Genomic DNA, 20735 nt, shown 5'->3' with positions numbered 1-20735 from the left:
TGAAGAATGACATTGCTGCAGGCTTTTTTGTATGTTTATGGTCATGTGACCTCTACAAAGTCGAGAGCGATTGATAAGGCACAGTGGTCACAGCCTTTTTTGGGGGAGTAACCATAGCCTACTCTACCTATAGCTAGGTTGATGCATTTCTTACAGCATGCTATACATGCGTGTTAATTCTACACCTTTCTCTCATTTTCATTCCATTCCAAGTTAAAAATTCAAACAGGAACCAAATGGCTATTAGTTAACCTACTCATGTTTGTCTCTTTATCAGCTGTTTTCAGCATTATGGTGGTAGTTCCTTCATCCACACACCTAATAAGAGAGAGAGCCATCTTCAATTGAAATATGAAATGTGCCCCACTTACAACATAATGTAAAATTATGTCATAAGTCAAACGTTGGCCTATACACGTCAACTGAGTTTCAGTAAAGCAAAAGTAGGCTATTTTTGTACCTTGCCATTTATGACTATCTATGCTACATGATATGGTCAGCAAATATAGTTTTTTAGAACAATCGACAGTGGTGTGTGGGAATGATCAGTCTGTCTGTCTGCACACTAGCCTACTAAAGAGGGAGTTCAACCATAGAGTGCAACCTGGTTAGTCCCCTGCGACGGAATATCACTTTTCTGATACCTGGCCCAATAGGTCTAACGAACCTAACGGACGATGCCACAATAACCCGGATCTCTGGACAGGGGCAGCAGGGCCGGCTCCAGGAATAAGCGACATAAGCAGTTGCTTACCAGAATAAACTCGTGCATTTATTTTTTTTACTACGTAGGGGTCTCAACTTACAGTTGGAGTAGTAGAATACACAAGGTGCTATTTCGAAATTTGGTTGTGCATCAGCCGTTATGTCAGTCACTCAATTAGCCATGTCAGCTAACCATTTTTAGATATATAAAATAGTCTAGCCAGCTATCTAAACTTGTAGTAACCATGACTGAATACTGACCGGGCAGGCAGGGCATGTGCCTAGGGGCACTGACCTCTAGGGGCCCCCAATGATTTTATTTTTCACTCTCCCTCAGATATCATTAACATGGCATACGTCTTGGCAAAATGTGTAGAATTGCAGGAAATTAGCTTTAAAACTGCCAACATTTCTCTTCAGCCCATGGCAAAATGTGTAAAACTGCAGAAAAAAATATCTCTGCCCCATGGCAAAATGAGTACACATTTAATTCCCAGTGTTAAATCAACACTGACAGTGTCTGTATGGGTCCACATTTTTCAGTGTTAAATTAGTTACTTACTTACTTAGTGTAAAGCCTTATTTGCATATTTCCCAGAGTGCCTTGCCTTTTGAGTGACATGTAGAGTTACCACCCCTTGACTGTATTTGTTAGTGACAGAAACATGGTTGTTGCATTAATCCATTTTCAGTCATGTGGCCTTCACCAAGTGAGATGCTAAGTGAATATGTTATCATTAAAATGATTTGGCATAGACTATGAAAATACAGTATGTAGGCTATATTGATTGAAATTAGGTCCATAGCCTACGTATGAAACTAACCGTTTCTGTCCTTCAGAAAGTGAACATTCGGGATTCATCTTGTGCACAACAAGCCGAAATCACATTAGGGCTACGGCAAATTGCCTTACGTGAACTATCAAGCGTGTAGCGCAGCCTTTGGTCACGAAGTCCTGAAGTCTTTGTCTCCCTCTTATGGATAATTTGGGGAAGTGGTAAATTCACAAGCGGAGCTTCCGAGTTCTGCCATCAAGTGTTTTGGTGTGGTGTTTTGCTGAGATGTGAGATTTAAAGGTAGACTCTGCTATATGACGTATATGCAGAATGTAAACAGCATAGTGGGTCAATTTCCGCAGAAAGTAAACAGGATATTGGGTTAATACCCACAACAACTAAGAGCGTGAGGCTCAACTTCTCCACTGTTTTGGTACCCTGGCTATCACGCTGTGAAGAGCTTGAAGCGAACGTGTGCACATGCGCAGATAATGTCTGTGACTGTGTGAGAGAGAATTCTTGCATCTCGCTCATCTCAATATCTGCTGTGTGCTGCACGTGGCAACGTCATTTCGCTGTGTCAACCTTTAATTAACAAAATGTCCAAATTCATATTATGCAACTAGACAAAAAACGGAAAGAGAATGTATATTTTCTTGACCGATTTGTGGGCTAAACCTATATTTAAACATCAAGCCTAGCAGATTAAGTTGCCTAACTATTCAGATAAAGTCATGTATATAATTATTGGCACCCTTGATAAAGATGAGCAAAAAATACTGAGCTAGGCTGTATTGTATGCTCAAAAAAAATGGGAAATCATATTAATTTATAATAATACAATTGCTTAGAGAAAGAGAGCCCTGTTGGCAGCCCTGTTTTCAATACTCTAGCACCCTCCCCTTTGGAGGATAATGACACTGAGCCTTTTTCTCAAATGTTTTATGAGATTGGAGAACATGTTGGGAGGGATCTTAGACCATTCCTCCATACAGAATCTTTCCAGATCCTTGATATCCTTCATCTGCTCTTATGGACTGCCCTCTTCAATTCAAACCACAGGTTTTCAATAGGGTTCAAGTCCGGAGACTGAGATGGCCATTGCAAAATGTTGATTTTGTGGTCAATTAACAATTTATTTGTGGATTTTGATTAGTGCTTGGGGTTATTGTCTTGCTGGAAGGCCCACTTGGCCTCTACCTAGCAGAGGCAACCAGGTTTTTGGCTAAAATGTCCTGATACTTGGTAAAGTTCATGATGCCATTGACCTTAACAAGGGCCCCAGGACCAGTGGAAGCAAAATAGCCCCATAACATCAAAGATCCACCACCATATTTTACCGTAGGTACATAGCTGCGGGAAGTAGGGATGCTGAGGGTGCTGCAGCACCCCCTTAAAAATCAGAATTAAAATATATGATATATATATATAATGATTCAATGACGGGTCTGCATCTGCAAGGACGCCCTGGGTAGCCAAGGTAACAGACCTTCAGACATTTTCGGCAGTGCGGTGCCAGACATCATCCTCTCTGAATTCTGTTTGTACTCCTCCCTCCTCTGCATTTGACTCTGTTTGAATGGAGAGGAGGAGTGTATTACGTATTTCTGTCAACTCAACTTTTAGCTGCGCCACTGTGTCTGTCACGACCAGTCGACAGATCCACCCACAGGCAACGTTTTTGTGGAGCGCGCGTCGTGTGAGGAGTATAAAGCTTATTGTGAAATATTTAGTGGCAGGCTAGAGATACTTATTGCGTTTCTTTAGTAATGAGGCTACTACGAAAATTGTAGTCGTATCTAGGAACCAGTCTAAAGCACACAGAAGGAGCGGAACAAGGATCTCCACTCCCTCTCAGACTTGCTGGAAAAGCAGATTATTTGAAGACTAAACTGTAAGTGGAACGTGTCCTGTCATACGGATGTTTGCTATTAAAGTTGCTATTCACCTGTCATGAAGTCTGCAGGTGTTTGAGGATTGGATCGAGCTCCTTAACGTTTGGTATCCACCATTATAGTCTAAGATAGCATATAAAGTGTTTTGTTTGTCCATATAGTTTGACAGTTTGCGTTAATTTAATCACATTTCTCCCAACATGTGCGAGATTTGGTTCTTGTTTCCGACATAATCCATATCAAATCCAATCAGTAGCCTAAAATAACGGTTGTGACGTTTCGTACCATGTCAGGAGTGCATTTTAGTTAACGCTAACCCTTTACCTAACCTGCTGCATAAATTCTCCTTACCTATGAAAGTAACTTCCGTCCGTAGCTGTATACCATCTAGTAAAAAACACAAACAAGTGGTGTAGGCTAAACTACACAACTTTAACTGAATACACACACTTTGAATGAAAACGCTGTCATACTCATGTAACAAATATTCAACTGAATACACAATCACATTGAAACTTTGAATAAACACATTCATACTCAGAGCCTATAACAAACTGTTATTCATCTGAAGAGCAAACACCTAGTCATGTAAGTGTTTTTCACATGGATGTGAGAGAAGTTTACCCAGTGTAGCGCACTGCGCTCTCACATGCACATCATCACATGAGCCCAGAAGCAGCGCAGGAAAGGACACTTCTGTTTCTCAATCCCGCAGACATGAATGGACTGATACCCTATTTGGTTATTTCCCTGATTCCTTTAGGGTGGTGACTGGTAAGAGACTAGGGCAAGGATCAGATCACAGGTTTGTTCTTTCATGGGTCAAAGGTAATTTCAGAAAGCTATAGGTGGGTCCTAACATGGGCCTGGAGGTTTTCCTGGTTGGTTCACATAGTCAGGAAACTAGTCATAAGACATACACTTGTGAACCACTGGACTAAACCATCATTCTCCCTCTATCTCTCCTCTCCCTCCAAGACCATGGAAGATAGCCCTCAGCGGGCCGTGCAAGGCCTGGGCTCCTTCCCGTGGTACGTGGGGGGGACTCAGGTTCTAGGCCTGGCCTGTGTGGTGATCACGGGCGTGTGGATGGGCAGCTATCATGGAGGCTACGCCTGGGACGGTTCGCGACAGGAGTTCAATGTACATCCCCTCTGTATGGTCCTGGGCCTGGTCTTTCTCTATGGAGACGGTAGGGCAGAATTAAACCAACTAAAATTAGAATTAAAACCATTCCTCCAGGAATTTAGTTAAACACCTTTTAATAAATCGCCTCAATTAATGGCTCATTGTCCCAGTGATCGAATTGGTAATGTAGAGCAATAAAGTAGCTCTCCATTACTGCTGCCCTATGTACATAGACATGGAACACTGGTCACTTTAATAATGGAACACTGGTCACTTTAGTAATGGAACACTGGTCGCTTTAATAATGTTTACATACTGTTTTACTCATTTCATATGTATATACTGTATTCTAGTGAAGGCCTATCCTATTTAACCATTGCTGTACATATACTATTTTATACAACGTATTCTTCATATATACTGCATATTCTATCCATATACTGTCCATGTCGTCTATACACCCCATCACATACATGTACACACACACTCAGACATTGCTCGTCTTAATATTTCTGTATTTCTTAATTATATTATTTTACTTTTAGATTTGTGTGTATTGTTAGATATTATTGCACTGTTGGGACTAGGAACACAAGCATTTTGCTACACCCGCTATAACATCTGCTAAATATGCGTATGAGACCAATACAATTTGATTTGATTTATAGGTAAGATGGAGGAGGTAGATGAACAACACTGTCGAGAACAGAGGGAAGCTGAGGCCAGTGTCTTCTTTGAGCCACAATGGTAGTTAGTTGTCTTCTCTGATGTCTGCTCTGTAATCCTAGGGGTCTTCTGACCTATTGCATTAGTGTGATACTAAGCTAACGCTACACAGGGCTCAGGCACAGGCCTAAGGGCACGCTTTGCAACAGGCATAAATCCCTAATGCTATTAGGGTGGGAGGAGCAGAGATTTTATTATTTTTTGTTTGTTTCCAGGCCATTGTGTTTCTCCCCCTCTCTTTGTGAGAGGGAGAGAGATAAATTAGTAATGCAGGGATTTGTTCCCACAAATAATAAATGGTACTATGATAAACACTTACTGGAAAGCAAAGGGGAAAGGTCAGATTCAGTGTTCAAAGGGTTTTCCATTGGTCCCTGAACCGTGATTGTAATGAGAGAAAAATAAGTTATTCAGCCATTGACAATAATGTAAATAAAATCTCCTTTGTGGTGTCAAATAAAACAGCCAACAAAACAGATGCTTGTTATTAAGTTAAGTCAGCTGTAGCCTTTTGATTCCTAACCTTGCTACAGCAATTGAATTAGGATATTAAACCTTAAAGGTCACTTGGCCATTAGTGTGAGCGGTCAGTCCAAATGGAGCTGGGATGAAAACACCCTCCAGGGAAACCAGCTGTCCTTAGTGGGATCGGGAGACACACAGCAAAGAGAATTGCCTGGAACGTTGTTTCAGTATTTCTGCAATTTTAATAATACAAGAACGCAGTTGCCATCGGTACTATTGGCCAATGTAATCGCTAGATAATAGTGGACGAACTACAAGCATGTATATCCTACCAACGGGACATTCAACTGTAATATCTTATATTTCACCGAGTCGTGGCTGAACGACAACATGAATAACATACAGCTGGCGGTTATACACTGTATCGGCAGGATAGAACAGCAGCCTCTGGTAAGACAAGGGGTGGCAGTCTATATATACACTACCGGTCAAAAGTTTTAGAACACCTACTCATTCAATGGTTTTTATTTAATTTTTACTATTTTCTACATTGTAGAATAATAGTGAAGACATCAAAACTATAGAATAACACATATGGAGTAACCAAAAAAGTGTTAAACAAATCAAAATATGTTATATTTGAGATTCTTCAAATAGCCACCCTTTGCCTTGATGACAGCTTTGCACACTCTTGGCATTCTCTCAACCTGCTTCACCTGGAATGCTTTTCCAACAGTCTTGAAGGAGTTCCCACATATGCTGAGCACTTGTTGGCTGCTTTTCCTTCACTCTGCGGTCCAACTCATCCCAAACCATCTTATTGGGTTGAGGTTGGGTGATTGTGGAGGCTAGGTCATCTTATGCAGCACTCCATCACTCTCCTTCTTGGTAAAATAGGCCTTACACTGCCCAAAGACACGGCGGTTGGAACCAAAAATCTCAAATTTGGACTCCAGACCAAAGGACAAAATTCCAATGGTCTAATGTCCATTGCTCGTGTTTCTTGGCCAAAGCAAGTCTCTTCTTCTTATTGGTGTCCTTTAGTAGGGGTTTCTTTGCAGAAATTCGACCATGAAGGCCTGATTCACACAGTCTCCTCTGAACATGTCTGTTATTTGAACTCTGTGAAGTATTTATTTGGGCTGCAATTTGAGGCTGGTAACTCTAATGAACTTATCCTCTGCAGCAAAGGTAACTCTGGGTCTTCCATTCCTGTGGCTGTCCTCATGAGAGCCAGTTTCATCATAGCGCTTGATGGTTTTTGCGACTGCACTTGAAGAAACTTTCAAAGTTCTTGAAATGTTCCGTATTGACTGACCTTCATGTCTTAAAGTAATGATGGACTGTCGTTTCTCTTTGCTTATTTGAGCTGTTCTTGCCATAATATGGACTTGGTCATTTACCAAATAGGGCTATCTTCTGTATACCCCCCTACCTTGTCACAACACAACTGATTTGCTCAAACTCATTAAGAAGGAAATACATTCCACAAATTAACTTTTAAGAAGGCACACCTGTTTAATTGAAATGCATTCCAGGTGATTACCTCATGAAGCTGGTTGAGAGAATGCCAAGCGTGTGCAAATCTGTCATCAAGGCAAAGGGTGGCTATTTGAAGAATCTCAAATATAACATATTTTGATTTGTTTAACACTTTTTTGGGTTACTACATGATTCCATATGTGTTATTTCATAGTTTATGTCTTCACTATTATTCTACAATGTAGAAAATTGTAAAAATAAAGAAAAACCCTTAAATGAGTAGGTGTTCTAAAACTTTTGACCAGTAGTGTATTTGTAAACAACAGCTGGTACATGATATCTAAGGAAGTCTCAAGGTTTTGCTCGCCTGAGGTAGAGTATCTCATGATAAGCTGTAGACCACACTACCAAGAGAGTTTTCATCTATATTCTTCGTAGCTGTCTATTTACCACCACAAACCGATGCTGGCACTAAGACCACACTCAATTAGCTGTATACAGCCATAAGCAAACAGGAAAACGCTCATCCAGAGGCAGCCGGGGACTTTAATGCAGGGAAACTTAAATCCGTTTTACCTAAGTTCTACCAGCATGTTAAATGTGCAACCAGAGGGGGGAAAAAACTATAGACCACCTTTACTCCACACACAGAGACACGTACAAATCTCTCCCTCGCCCTCCATTTGGCAAATCTGACCATAATTCTATCCTCCTGATTCCTGCTTACAAGCAAAAACTAAAGCAGAAAGCACCAGTGACTCGGTCAATAAAAAATTGGTCAGATGAAGCAGGACTGTTTTGCTAGCACAGACTGGAATATGTTTCGGGATTCTTCCGATGGCATTGAGGAGTACACCACATCAGTCACTGGCTTCATCAATAAGTGCATTGATGACGTCGTCCCCACAGTGACTGTACGTACATACCCCAACCAGAAGCCATTGATTACAGGCAACATCCGCACTGAGCTAAAGGGTAGAGCTGCCGCTTTCAAGGAGTGGGACTCTAACCCGGAAGCTTATAAGAAATCCCGCTATGCCCTCAGACGAACCATCAAACAGGAATAGCGTCAATATAGGACTAAGATTGAATCATACTACACAGGCTCCGACGCTCGTCGGATGTGGCAGGGCTTGCAAACTATTAGACTACAAAGGGAAGCACAGCCGCGAGCTGCCCAGTGACATGAGCCTACCAGACGAGCTAAATTATTTCTATGCTCGCTTCGAGGCAATAACACTAAAACAAGCATGAGAGCATCAGCTGTTCCGGACGACTGTGTGATCAGGCTCTCCGTAGCCGATGTGAGTAAGACTTTTAAGCAGGTCAACATTCACAAGGCCGCAGGGCCAGATGGATTACCAGGACGTGTACTCCGAGCATGCGCTGACCAACTGGCAAGTGTCTTCACTGACATTTTCAAACTCTCCCTGTCTGAGTCTGTAATACCAACATGTTTCAAGCAGACCACCATAGTCCCTGTGCCCAAGAACACTAAGGTAACCTGCCTAAATGACTACCGACCCATAGCACTCACGTCTGTAGCCATGAAGTGCTTAGAAAGGCTGGTCATGGCTCACAAACACCATTATCCCGGAAACCCTAGACCCACTCCAATTTGCATACCGCCCCAACAGATCCACAGATGATGCAATTTCTATTGCACTCCACACTGCCCTTTCACACCTGGACAAAAGGAACACCTATGTGAGAATGCTATTCATTGACTACAGCTCAACGTTCAACACCATAGTGCCCTCAAAGCTCATCACTAAGCTAAGGACCCTGGGACTAAACCCCTCCCTCTGCAACTGGATCCTGGACTTCCTGACGGGCCGCACCCCAGGTGGTAAGGGTAGGTAACAACACATCCGCCACGCTGATCCTCAAACACGGGGGCCCCTCAGGGGTGTGTGCTCAGTCTCCTCCTGTACTCCCTGTTCACTCATGACTGCATGGCCAGGCACGACTCCAACACCATCATTAAGTTTGCCGATGACACAACAGTGGTAGGCCTGTTCACCGACAACGACGAGACAGCCTATAGGGAGGAGGTCAGAGACCTGGCCATGTGGTGCCAGGACAACAACCTCTCCCTCAACGTTAACAAGACAAAGGAGATGATTGTGGACTACAGGAAAAAGAGGACCGAGCACGCCCCCAATCTCATCGACGGGGCTGTAGTGGAGCAGGTTGAGAGCTTCAAGTTTCTTGGTGTCCACATCACCAACAAACTAACATGGTCCAAGCACACCAAGACAGTCTTGAAGAGGGCACGACAAAGCCTTTTCCCCCTCAGGAAACTGAAAAGATTTGGCATGGGTCCTCAGATCCTCAAAAGGTTCTACAGCTGCACCATCGAGAGCATCCTGACTGGTTGCATCACTGCCTGGTATGACAACAGCTCGGCCTCCAACTGCAAGGCACTACAGAGGGTAGTGCATACGGCCCAGTACATCACTGGGGCCAAGCTTCCTGCCATCCAGGACCTCCTATACCAGGCGGTGTCAGAGGAAGGCCCTAGACTCCAGCTACCCTAGTCATAGACTGTTTTCTCTGCTACCGCACGGCAAGCGGTACTGGAGTGTCAAGTCTAGGTCCAAGAGGCTCCAAGACAGCTTCTACCCCCAAGCCATAAGACTCCTGAACATCTAATCAAATGGCTACCCAGACTATTTGCACCAAATCATTGCCCCCCCCACCGCACATTGACTCTGTGCCGGTACCCACTGTATATAGCCTCGCTATTGTTATTTTACTGCTGCTCTTTAATTTTGTTACTTTTATTCCTTATTTTTTTTAGGTATTCTTTCTTAACTGCATTGTTGGTTAAGGGCTTGTAAGTAAGCATTTCACTGTAAGGTCTACACCTGTTGTATTCAGCGCATGTGACAAATAACATTTGATTTGAACAGTTGTTTATTGTGTTCTCATAGCATTTCTGTAACATTTTTCTGCTAACCAACCCTGTCTGTGTTGGTGTGACCTTGGTGGCAGCTACATGTCAAGTGTTTGTGAAAATGCATTGTAGTGGTCTTGTTGAATGACTTCTTCCCCACTCGAAGCCTAACCTTACTTAACCTTCACCTCAAACTCACTGGGACTAAGACAACCCCATAACTACCCTGATTCACCCTTTCTTTTGTAGTATCCCACCTGTTATTGCCCTTGGTGCCATGTAGGGTGTGATTATGGTACTATGACAACAGTAATGACTAACTTTTTAAATGGTTACAGCAGATTAAGGTGCAAAAGCAATGTTTGAAGCTAAACTATTATTTGTTTTATTTCAAATTAGTGTATAAGCACGTTATTACAACAATTAATTTACACATTCCATGTACTACGTGTGAAAATTATGTAAAGTCTGACCACTGTATATTTAGCCAGGATTGACTTTACTATTATCACCTTCTTGTGGAAATGATTCTATTTGAATAGAGACTTATGTGAATGCTAACCAGACTTGTTTGTCTCTCTCACAGCGATCCTGGTGTACAGAGTATTTAGGAATGAAAGCAAACGCAATGTCAAGATTCTCCATGCTGTGCTCCACCTTCTCGCCCTCATTATCAGCATAGTGGGTAAGGCCTGTGTGTGTGTGTGGAGGGTGTCCGTGTCTAAGGGCAAGACTTGTTGTTTTGGCCTTTTCCCCTTGAACCCAAACATTCTAAACTAATCTAAATGTGTAGCTATTGTATATAAAGGAAAATGCCTAACCTAGCTAGTTAGTTGAATATATAAATGACATGTCTTACATGGTAAGACAAACAAGTGGACTTATCTATTGGAGGGTCATAAATTGGTTCTCTAGGGCCAGATCAGTTGTTCAGGCCCACAGCTAGGGCAGACACAGAAATCATCATTCTTTTCAGGAGAAAAACAAATACAAACTACTTAACGGTGATGGCATGGCTCCTCAAAATATAAGGGAACTGGCAAGGTTAAAAAATGTACAAACGTAGTAGGCTACGAACATGGGTAACATGAGATGAGACTGCGCATACTAACCATGAATCAGTGGTGTGCCATGGGTGTGTAAATCTGTGAATCACCGTAGCCTACGTCATGTACTGAGGTCTGGAGTAGTCATGGAAACAGGCAGGTCTACCCAAACTGGTCATCAGTCTAAACCAGGGCTGCCCAACCCTGTTCCTGGAGATCTACTGTCCTGTAGGTTTTCAGTCCAACCCTAATTTAGCGTATCTGATTCAGCTAGTTAAGGTCTTGTTGAGCAGCTAATAAGTAGAATCAGGTGTGTTAAATTAGGGTTGGACTGAAAACCCACAGGACGGTAGATCTCCAGGAAGAGGGTTGGGCAGCCCTGGTCTAAACGCTGCAATCTGGCTTCAGGCAATCCTTATTGACTCAGAAACATTTGGTTTGCAAGCAGGGTGATCAAATAAATAATACCCACAAATTCATACATGGAGGCAGGTAAAAAACACTATACAGAGTAACATTCATTTATGTACTAAGTCATAATTTATCAAGATTGTTCTAGACAAAATTAATGGGAAAGATTGACACTTTCTCATGCTAGCTAGTGCTGATGACAGCATGTATCATTGTATCTCCTCAGGTATCGTGGCTGTGTTTGACTTCCATAATCATAACAAGATCCCCAACATGTACTCCCTCCACAGCTGGTGCGGCATGCTCACCTTTGTTCTCTTCTGTGTACAGGTCAGCCCTCGGCTCTCTTTCTCCTTCACGCAGTCACATGCACACACAAAAACCAAACAAATAATTTCTTCCTTGTATCAGAATTACAATTCATGCATAATAGTTTAATAACATTAGTCCTCTACTCCCTCCTCAGTGGCTGATGGGGCTGGGTTTCTTCCTCTTCCCTGGGACGTTAATGGCGCTGCGGAGCTGGTACCTGCCACTACATGTCTTCTTTGGCCTGGCCATGCTCGCCATGTCCCTAGCCACCTGCCTACTGGGCATTTCAGAGAAACTGTTCTTCAGTATCCAGTGAGTATTACTGTGCAGGGGCTCAGTTCCAATATCCATACCACCACTTACAATGAAGACATTTATACAAATGGCATGGATTTTAGGTGGTATGCTAAAATACAGAAATGCACATAATTATTGGGTTAAAAGGGAAAAGTCATTTGGTAAGAGAAGTGCCAGATGTTCAAGTCAGTGCTATGTTTGTCACTTTGGATGATGTTGAAGTGCTACTACTTTGCCCAGCTCTACCCTGCTAAACCATAGGAGAGTTAATTATTGTACAGGGTATGTTTGGTGAAAGCTGGGGTTTTGCTGTCTGGGCTATCTTTATGACAACATGGTCAGACATGGAGTCTTTGCACATTATGAATCATTATCCTGTTGTTTGGTGCCATATGTTGTTATGCTTAAGGTCATCTTGAGTCACACGGAACATTTATAACTAACAATTCTTTACAAAAGTTGCCATTATGATATAATACAGAAATCCTTTTTCTTCCCAGGCACACATATTCACAGTTTGTGCCAGAGGGGATCCTGGGTAACATGCTGGGACTGGTGTTAGTAGCTTTTGGGATTCTGGTAGGCTACGTGGTGACACGGGAGGACTTCAGAAGACCCCCGCACCCAGAGGAGGAGGCCTTATCTGTGCACTTTAAGACCCTGACTGAGGGAGGAGGGAGCCCCAACTCGCCTTAACTTCCCCTTTTCACTTAAACCAGGAAACAATCTGGTCTGAAAAGCTACTGTGTGTGCAGACTTTTATTTAAAAAATCTGGTGTATGAGAGCTGGGCTAGAACAAAAGCCTGCACACCCAGTATCTCTCCAGGACCAGTTGGAGATCTGTCTGATATGCTGTCTCTCCATTTCATGTCACATCTCATGAGCCGTTCTACACCCCCTTGTGGCGAAACTGAGGTATGAGAGGACTGATTTGACCAAAGTATTTGATTGCTGCCACAGATGAACCATCACAAAAGTGCCATATTAGGTCTTTCAAAACAAAATAGCCTTTGATAAGTATTTAGTGAGGACAAAGCCATGTGTCCAAGCCAGTTAGTTGTGCCTTCATCTAGGGCAGTAGGGTTATACTTTGTAATACTGCCCAAACTGGTAACACTGGAAGTTACTCCTCGTTAAACAAACTCTTAACTTTCAAGCTTGTGATAAATTAAGAAGTTGCAGATCATTCAGGTATATGTTGTTCGTTGTGACAAAAAATATTGAATTAACCATCTGTTGGCAGTGTTGAATTTATGATAAACTGAAAGGACCAAAAGGATGCACCAAATTGTGACTGAACGATGCCTGGATGTTTTGGGTTGAATTCTAAATGACACCTAGGCACTACTGTAGATCTGAAAGGATTGGATATCTTAAAACAGTTTCTTCACCATTCCTTATGTTCGGCTGGGTTGAATTTTTACTATTGATTCAGGGTTTCCCAACCCTCTCCTCGGGCCCCCCAAGACGTTTCATATTTTTGTTTTAACCCTAAACTGGCACACCTGATTCAATTAGTCAAAGGTATGTGACAAATACGATTTGATTTTGACACCGAAAATCAGGATAATCTTTTCAGACTTGAAGGGTGGATTTAGAAAGGTGAAAGGCACTACAACCAAGACATTTCAATGTAACTAAGATGTAAGAACATTTAAAGGTTAAATCGACTGCAGTATCGGTATGTGGTCAGTTATATTGAGAAGTGTCAAATAAATGCATGTTCTTAAGTGATATGCAGACATCTTTCATCTTAGTTACTTTAATTAATCTGTTTCACAATGACCGTGTAGAAGTAGTCATGACCTGTCCAGTAGATGGCAAGGTGTAGGCCTACTTAAAGCACTGAAAATCCAGATTCTGTGATCATAATATTGTAGAATCTGGATCAGAATCATCTGATCCTTTTTGAAAGAACGGCTCAATTGATCTGATCCTGAATTGCAAAATAGGGGGTTACAGAATCAGGATCATTTTTATCCAGATTAAACATTTTGAAAAACTGGGCTAAGGGGTCGATTTGGTATTCAGAAAAAATCTTTATGCTTCTGTAGTGTTTAAGTGTAAAATGCTCAGAGAAGGGAGTTATAGTATGTGTCAAACTGTATGTAATTGTACATTAAATAAGCTGCTTATATCGGTTGTATCCATGTTTGCTGTATATGATTGTATTTAAGAGAATAGATATTATGTAACAGTCAATGGTTTTGGTAGATGAATGTGTCATGTATTCCGTAATTTGCTTTGTTTAAAGCATCTACTTGTCCTCATATTTAATCAGTTTAAAGCATAATGTAACTAAGATTACTTGAGATTCAATATCACTGCTTATATATTTTCACTTGTGAACTTGTTCTGTACAGTAGACACTGCTGACTGACCAAATTATTACAACCTATATTGCCGTCATCACTGTTATTAAAGATGCATGACTCAATCATGACCTTGATACTGGATGGGTGTGCTTTGTTTGATATAGTCAAACATTATCTGTGTCAACATGTGTTTAAGTGGCGTCTGAGTTTAGGAGGCACTTTGCCGATGATGGTGTGAACAAGCTAAAAGAAAAGTCAAGGAGCCGACACATTGTTTTCTTTGAAGTGGTAACTATTTTTAAATAAGTACATTTCCTCATACATACAGTTGATTGTACATTTTACAATCGCTTAACTGAGTTAAAAACGCATTCATGTTTCTTATTACCTTCTCGTTTCAAAACGCCACAACTCACATATACAGACAATTTACAGAGAACTCTGCTCAGCAAGCCCCAAAAAAACAGTAAAAGGGAAAAATATTTGCCTTCTCCTTCCAAGATAAAAAAAGATGGCTGTTCCATCAGTTCCCCCGCTTCCCCCTCCAAATATTGATTTGTAAGAATCAATATTGATAAACTGCTATACAAACATGTTACAAATACATATTACCTGTTTATATCAGCATGGGAGTAAGCAGAGAACAAACATGCACTTCTATGCAGCTCAGCATGTACAGTTATTTACACTGGAACTATCAAAACAAAGTTTTCTTGGGAGTTAATCCGGACAGGAGAGGGTATTGACTGTAGGGATAAATCCCTCCAAATCAGGCAACAGTCTCAGACGTAGGGTTAACCTTTTGGATGCATCTCTTGTCAATATCAATCAACTGGTTCATTCATTTCCTTCAATGTCCTGGTTGGAGTGTTTATGAACCAATCAGATCGGAGAGGCTCCACCTATTACCAAACAAACCCCTCCAAACATAATCAAGCACACCAATACAAAGTAAATAATAATTTAAAAAACAGTTTGAAATTTTTGAAATTTTTAAGCAACAAATGACTGAGTAAAAAATACAAGAATTAAGACTACAGTAAATAAAAATGTAAACTTCACAGATAAGTGGTTAATTTGTTCTTGTAAGACAAGTATCCGTTTTCAGCTGATTGTTGTTCATACTAAGTGCCAGTAGGGGGTAAAGGGTATCACCAAACTGGTGGGTAAACTGCACTGTAATTGTGTTGCATTGACTTGTATCAAATCAAAGGTATGAAATCCATCACAATTGACAACCTTGTATAGATAGATCATAATCTAGTTCAACCATGTCATGTAGCCTTGTCTTGACACCACTTTCTTCAGTGTATTTTTTTAACATCTAGTTTCATGAAAATGCACTGTAAAAGAAAGTGTAACCAAAATGTAGACATTGGATGGTTTTGTACGTTTCTAAATATATAGGCTGTCTACACAACAATTGTTAATGCAGTTTACATCCTTAACCTAAATATTAGCTTTGGAACCATTTATGTTCTATATTGAAGACACTACATTTGACCACCTAAATTCCATTGTTTTATGGAAAGCATTTGGTGGATGGATAAAAATAGTCCTTCAATGACCACTTGGGTCATTTGAAGTCATGTGTGCATGTTGCCAACATCTTTGACCCTTTAGTGGCCAAAACTGTGTGTAGTGCAGTGTTATGTTTGAATAACTGCAGCTTTGATTGGTAGAGATAATTCAACTGTAAAGGGAAACATTCAAGTTATTGGAAAATAAGAAATGCCCGTTTCCCAAAAGCTTCACAAAGCCTGCTGCATGTCACTTCTTGAGCAAAAAAAACAACACAAAAGCAAAAAAACAACAATCCAATGGAAATAATATATATAATGTATTTTACAAACATAACTTAAATGATAAATATTACTTTTTTCTGCTTTTCCTATGTACAGGTATGTTGACTCTTTTCAGTCATATTTACAGCAGAGGACCTGGTCATCTCAGTTAAGGGCGGCCTTCTATTGAGTCGTTCTAAAGAAGGCATTGAGAGTTTGGATTCTCAACAGAGAAGTGCCCATGGCTTGGCGCTGACCATCCCAGGACAGGCATTCAGGGGCAGGGAGAAAACGGCAGGCAGCAGTCTCCCCTGCTTGAGATCTGGAGGTTTCCAGGTCAGGGTGTGCATGTGTGGCATTAGTCCTCCTACTGACTCTTCCAACAGACTAAAGTTCCTAAAGTTGTGGATCATCCCTGCCCCCTCCACTTTAACTATACAAACTAGGCCAAAATATTCTGGAGTACTGGAGGTGTTGGATTCACCTGGCAAACTGCAGTTTTATGTTTTCTTGTATTCATCCATAGCAAATGGCTGTGTAGGACAGAGGCAAAGAAGATGCATGGGAGGAGAGTTTATATGTGTGTTTGTCTGCAGTAGTGTTTCCTTCCCAGTCTCATCACATACCCTTGGGGTTGTCTCTAAGTCATTCCAAATCAAAATGTCTGCAGGCTTATCAGTCCTCCTCTCCCTCAGTCCCTCCCTACACGTTTGACTCCACGAAAGGTCTCTTTGGTTTGATAGGGGATGTGGGGCCCTGCCTGTCCCTGGAGTGCTGCATGTACTCGCTGTCCTGGTAGGCCTGGGCCACAGGCAGCGTCCGGGCCACCTTGACGTCTGGGTAGGTGGGCGCCTGGCTCACGCGGCCCATGCCGTCCCGCGAGCCGTTAGCTGGCGGCTGGTAGTAGTCATCGTCCAGGAGGTGTCCATTGTGGGCATTGTTGGTGCGGTTGTAGTAGGCGATGTGTCCCAGGCTGGGCTGTTGGCTGTAGCCATGCTGAGGGCCCATGTTCCCTGGAGACCTGGCGGGGCTGGTCACCACCGTGTCCAGGGAAGAGATGGCCCAGGAGCGCCCTATTGTCTGCGGTTGCGGTGGCTGTGGCAGGTACTGGTGAGTCCGCGCTGTCTTGTCGACAACGCCCATGAAAGGTGTGTTTCTGGAGCGGAGTGCCTTGTCTGGGTATGTCCCTCCCACCACCCTCATGTCGCTGCCCTGCGGTGGAGACACAGGTGATAGGTCGTCGCAGTAAACACTACCATCCTCGTATGACAGCTGTAGAGGGATTTCCATCTGCTGGGCCGAGGTGGAGCCCCGGAAGCCTGGGGCTAGATTAGCTGCGGAGACCCCACCCAGGCTGGTGTTGGAGGGGGAGAAGCGGAGGCCTACGCTCTGGGAGTGCATGAGGGGCCGGGGAGTGGGTGCGTGTTGCTTTGGCTCTGCGCTGGTGGCACTGACAGGTCGGCGCAGACCATGGGGGTTCTCCGGTGATCCCAGTGCCGCCTGGTGCTCCATCTCTATCTCCATCTCCATCTGAGGTGAGACAGGGTAGTACGCTGCCGACTGGCTGCGGCTGATCTGGGGGGCCTGGCCGTAGCGCGGACCTCCAGGCCGGTAAGCTGAGGAGGGCCGCTGGGGAAGCTCGTCCTCCATGGGGACCATCTGGATCCCACCGATGCCACCATGTTGGTACAGTGCTCCTGCACTGAGGCTGGCCTGCACCTGCAGCGTGGGCCTCCCCTCCAGGGCACTGTGGTATATATTCACCCCGTCCCCCAGCTCGACCAGGTCGGGGGGGAGGCGGGTGCTCATGGAGTGGGCCATCTGGCTGTAGGCACTGGTGCCCAGCACAGCACTCGAGTGCACGGCGGAGCTGGGCTGGTTGGTGCGTACGATCTGGGCCTTGGCAGGCTGCAGCCACTGTCCCTGCTGGGGAGGCTGCTGCTGAGAGGGCAGCTGGAAGGAGCGCTGGCTGCTCATCTTGGACAGAGGAGACTTGGGCCGGCCAGGTATCTGCTCAGACTGGTAGCGGGCTGAGGCCGACTGCGGCCGGTACAGACCTCCTCCGCTCTCTGAGGTGGGGCTGGCGCGATACTGGGGCCCCCGGCGAAGAGGCGAAGGTGGTGGGCTGAAGTTGTACGACGTAGAGGAAGCCTGGTGGGCTGGGGAGGTGTGCGGGGGGCTTGGCCGGTAGTGGGAGCTCTGGTGCGTCGGGGAAAGTGACGGGGAGGTGGACTGGTAGCCATGGCGCGTGGGGGAGGACTTGGAATGGGGGCTGGGGTGCAGCTCGAAAGCCTGGCCCATGGAGGGGCCTCCGGAGAGGTAGGGAGAATTGCGGTGGCCGGGGGAGGGGGGCAGGCTCTGGATGAGGGGCAGGCCAGAGGGGCTGGAGCGGGGCTCAGGAGCCATGCCCATGGGGAGGCTCTCCAGGTCCTGCTCCAGGTAGTCCTCGTCCTCTTCAAACAGGTCCTGCACTGGCTCCATGTCCTCCAGGCGGGGCTCCAGGGACTGGGGAGGGGGCGGGGCCTGCTCTCTAGGAGGGGACGGGGGAGGGTCCAGCTCCTGTTGCTCCTCGAACTGAAGACACTCCTCTTCCACCCTCTGCAGCAGGCGCTGGATCTCCCGGTTGTTGGGGCAAAGGAGGGTGGCCTCATTCAGGTCCTCCAGGGCTGCGTGGAACTGCCTGTGAGGTGGATACACAAGGAGGTGAAGAGAGGAATATCAAGAGAGAAAAGAGGGGGATTGAGAAAGAAGAGAACGCATTATGAGGGAGGAGCAGGAGAGGTGGAGGGGGTACAGATGAGCATGACAAAGCATGAAACCAAAGACAGTGAGGGAGTAGCATGTGGTCAAAATGACAACACCACAACTGCTCAAACTACTTGCCCTCACATAGTAGTCAGACAAAGTATAGTCTTACGCTAAAACATAAACAAATTAGCCATGACTATGAGCAGGAGAATGAACAAGTCATAGGACTAAGGGTATACATGATGTGTAAGCAGACATAAAAACCAATGAACATGACATAGGGTGAAAAACATGGCCAAAATGCTCATGAACCTTGCTCTATTACGTCCCCCTGTAGTCATCTGTCTACAGCGCATTGGAAACCTGGATCATGTGACATGAGCGGGCCCAATTGGATCCTAAGGCTGAGCGCACTCTGTGCTAGGCCTCCGCCTCCCTGTACTCCCCGTCGCTACGGTTACCTGCTGCTGCGCTTGGCGCGGGCTCTGGCGTAAAAGGCCTCGTACGATTTGGATTTCAACTCTAGCGCCTTGGTAGCAAACTCCTCAGCCATCCCAAAGTCCTGCAAGCAACAACAGCAACAGGGCCGACAGTCATTCACAGAGCCACGCGTGGATCGGTACATGAGTCAGAAATGAGTCAGAGGTGAGTCATACATGAGTCAGAGGTGAGTCAAAAATGAGTCAAGAGATGAATGGATAAAAGGTTATAGATGAGTTGTACATAGAACCATGTACAGAGTAAAACGAGTCATATGAGAGTCATTCAGGAGTCTTGTATCAGTCATACATAGAACCATACAGAGTAATACAGAAGTGAATAACTGAGTCGATGAGATCGATGGAAACTTGGGTTCAGACAGAAGACACCCAAGAAAAAAACTGAAAGAGAAATGGGCGACACAATACATGAGACCATACACGACTCCATGACGAAACCATGTAAATTTAGCAATTAAAACATTGATATGAACACACACAGGACACAGACTTTTAGAGACACACAAACACAAAAGACAAACACACATTCACACACACAGACACCGCTGTTGCACTGCTCTGTCATTAGAACCTTGCCTGGACACTATAGCCCTGACCCAGACCAACCTCCCCTTGCACCCTCTCTAAAGTTACCAGAGGTACAAACCAAAACAAAGCAAACTATAAGAGGGAATGGAAGATGCAGGGATATGGGCCTAGGTTAGATGAGCCTAGAGTTGAGGGAGATTTACCTTCAGCTATAAATGAAGTCTGATCTACTGTACGTTGTTGCACAATGATATTGCTGTCATCAACCTTTGGAAACCAATATTTTTATACTGCTTAAATCCATGTTTCCGTTTTATCATCTATCAGAGGTGCTAAATATTTTTGTATAGGTCGTTGTTTGTAAGCACAACGAACAAGCATACATCCCAATGAGGGATAATAACGTTATTTTGTATTGTAATGTCTTGGTAAACCTTGCAGATGGTAATGCTGTGAGTGTAAGCAAAAAAAGCAGCTCTAGTCACAGCCAGGTGGGGTGAGGGGATAGAGGAGGACACGGAGGTTATTTAGGTGGTGCAGTGGGGTGTCACTCACGTTCATTTTCCTCCGGCAGCGGGACAGGTTGAGGAGGAGGGACACCTTGAGTTCTCTGAAGGTCTTGAGGTCCTCGCTGAAGCCCTCGCGGGGGAACTTCTTTAAGGCATACTGGTACCGCTGGGCAGCCTCCTTCACTTTACCTTTCTACAGGATGGGTAG

At 44.0% G+C, this 20735-nt stretch overlaps 2 protein-coding genes across 6 annotated transcripts in view; one reads left to right on the top strand and one right to left on the bottom strand.

The window, feature by feature from the left end:
- The first annotated feature begins 3073 nt into the window (after positions 1-3073).
- On the top strand, positions 3074-14592 carry LOC121569043 (transmembrane ascorbate-dependent reductase CYB561-like). Its single transcript, XM_041879646.2, has 6 exons — positions 3074-3375; positions 4355-4568; positions 10663-10761; positions 11760-11863; positions 12000-12157; positions 12643-14592. The coding sequence occupies exons 2-6, from the start codon at positions 4358-4360 to the stop codon at positions 12836-12838; spliced, it is 768 nt and encodes a 255-aa protein (XP_041735580.1). The 5' UTR covers positions 3074-3375; positions 4355-4357; the 3' UTR covers positions 12839-14592.
- Positions 14593-14732: 140 nt separating this feature from the next.
- Positions 14733-20735, bottom strand: part of LOC121569044 (protein TANC2-like) — a 67276-nt gene continuing 61273 nt past the window's right edge. For all 5 annotated transcript variants that reach the window (XM_045221202.1, XM_045221204.1, XM_045221205.1 and 2 more), the window contains 3 exons: positions 20574-20720; positions 19452-19552; positions 14733-18922 (listed from right to left, as the gene is read on the bottom strand). In XM_045221202.1, the coding sequence (XP_045077137.1) occupies positions 16945-18922; positions 19452-19552; positions 20574-20720 (2226 nt within the window). In that variant the 3' untranslated portion in view covers positions 14733-16944. The remainder of the gene's footprint in view (positions 18923-19451; positions 19553-20573; positions 20721-20735) is intronic.

The sequence above is a fragment of the Coregonus clupeaformis genome, chromosome 7 (genome assembly GCF_020615455.1).
Source record: "Coregonus clupeaformis isolate EN_2021a chromosome 7, ASM2061545v1, whole genome shotgun sequence".
NCBI classification, from domain to species: Eukaryota; Metazoa; Chordata; class Actinopteri; order Salmoniformes; family Salmonidae; genus Coregonus; species Coregonus clupeaformis.
This window is presented reverse-complemented; position numbering and strand designations above follow the sequence as displayed.

What these genes read in the sequence shown, in the direction of transcription:
- LOC121569043 (XM_041879646.2), top strand. Translation starts at nt 4,358, where the DNA reads ATGGAAGATAGCCCTCAGCGGGCCGTGCAAGGCCTGGGCTCCTTCCCG. An exon ending in CCTCATTATCAGCATAGTGG is followed by an intron (nt 10,762 to 11,759) that starts GTAAGGCCTGTG and finishes GTATCTCCTCAG; the next exon opens with GTATCGTGGCTGTGTTTGAC. An exon ending in TTGTTCTCTTCTGTGTACAG is followed by an intron (nt 11,864 to 11,999) that starts GTCAGCCCTCGG and finishes CTCCCTCCTCAG; the next exon opens with TGGCTGATGGGGCTGGGTTT.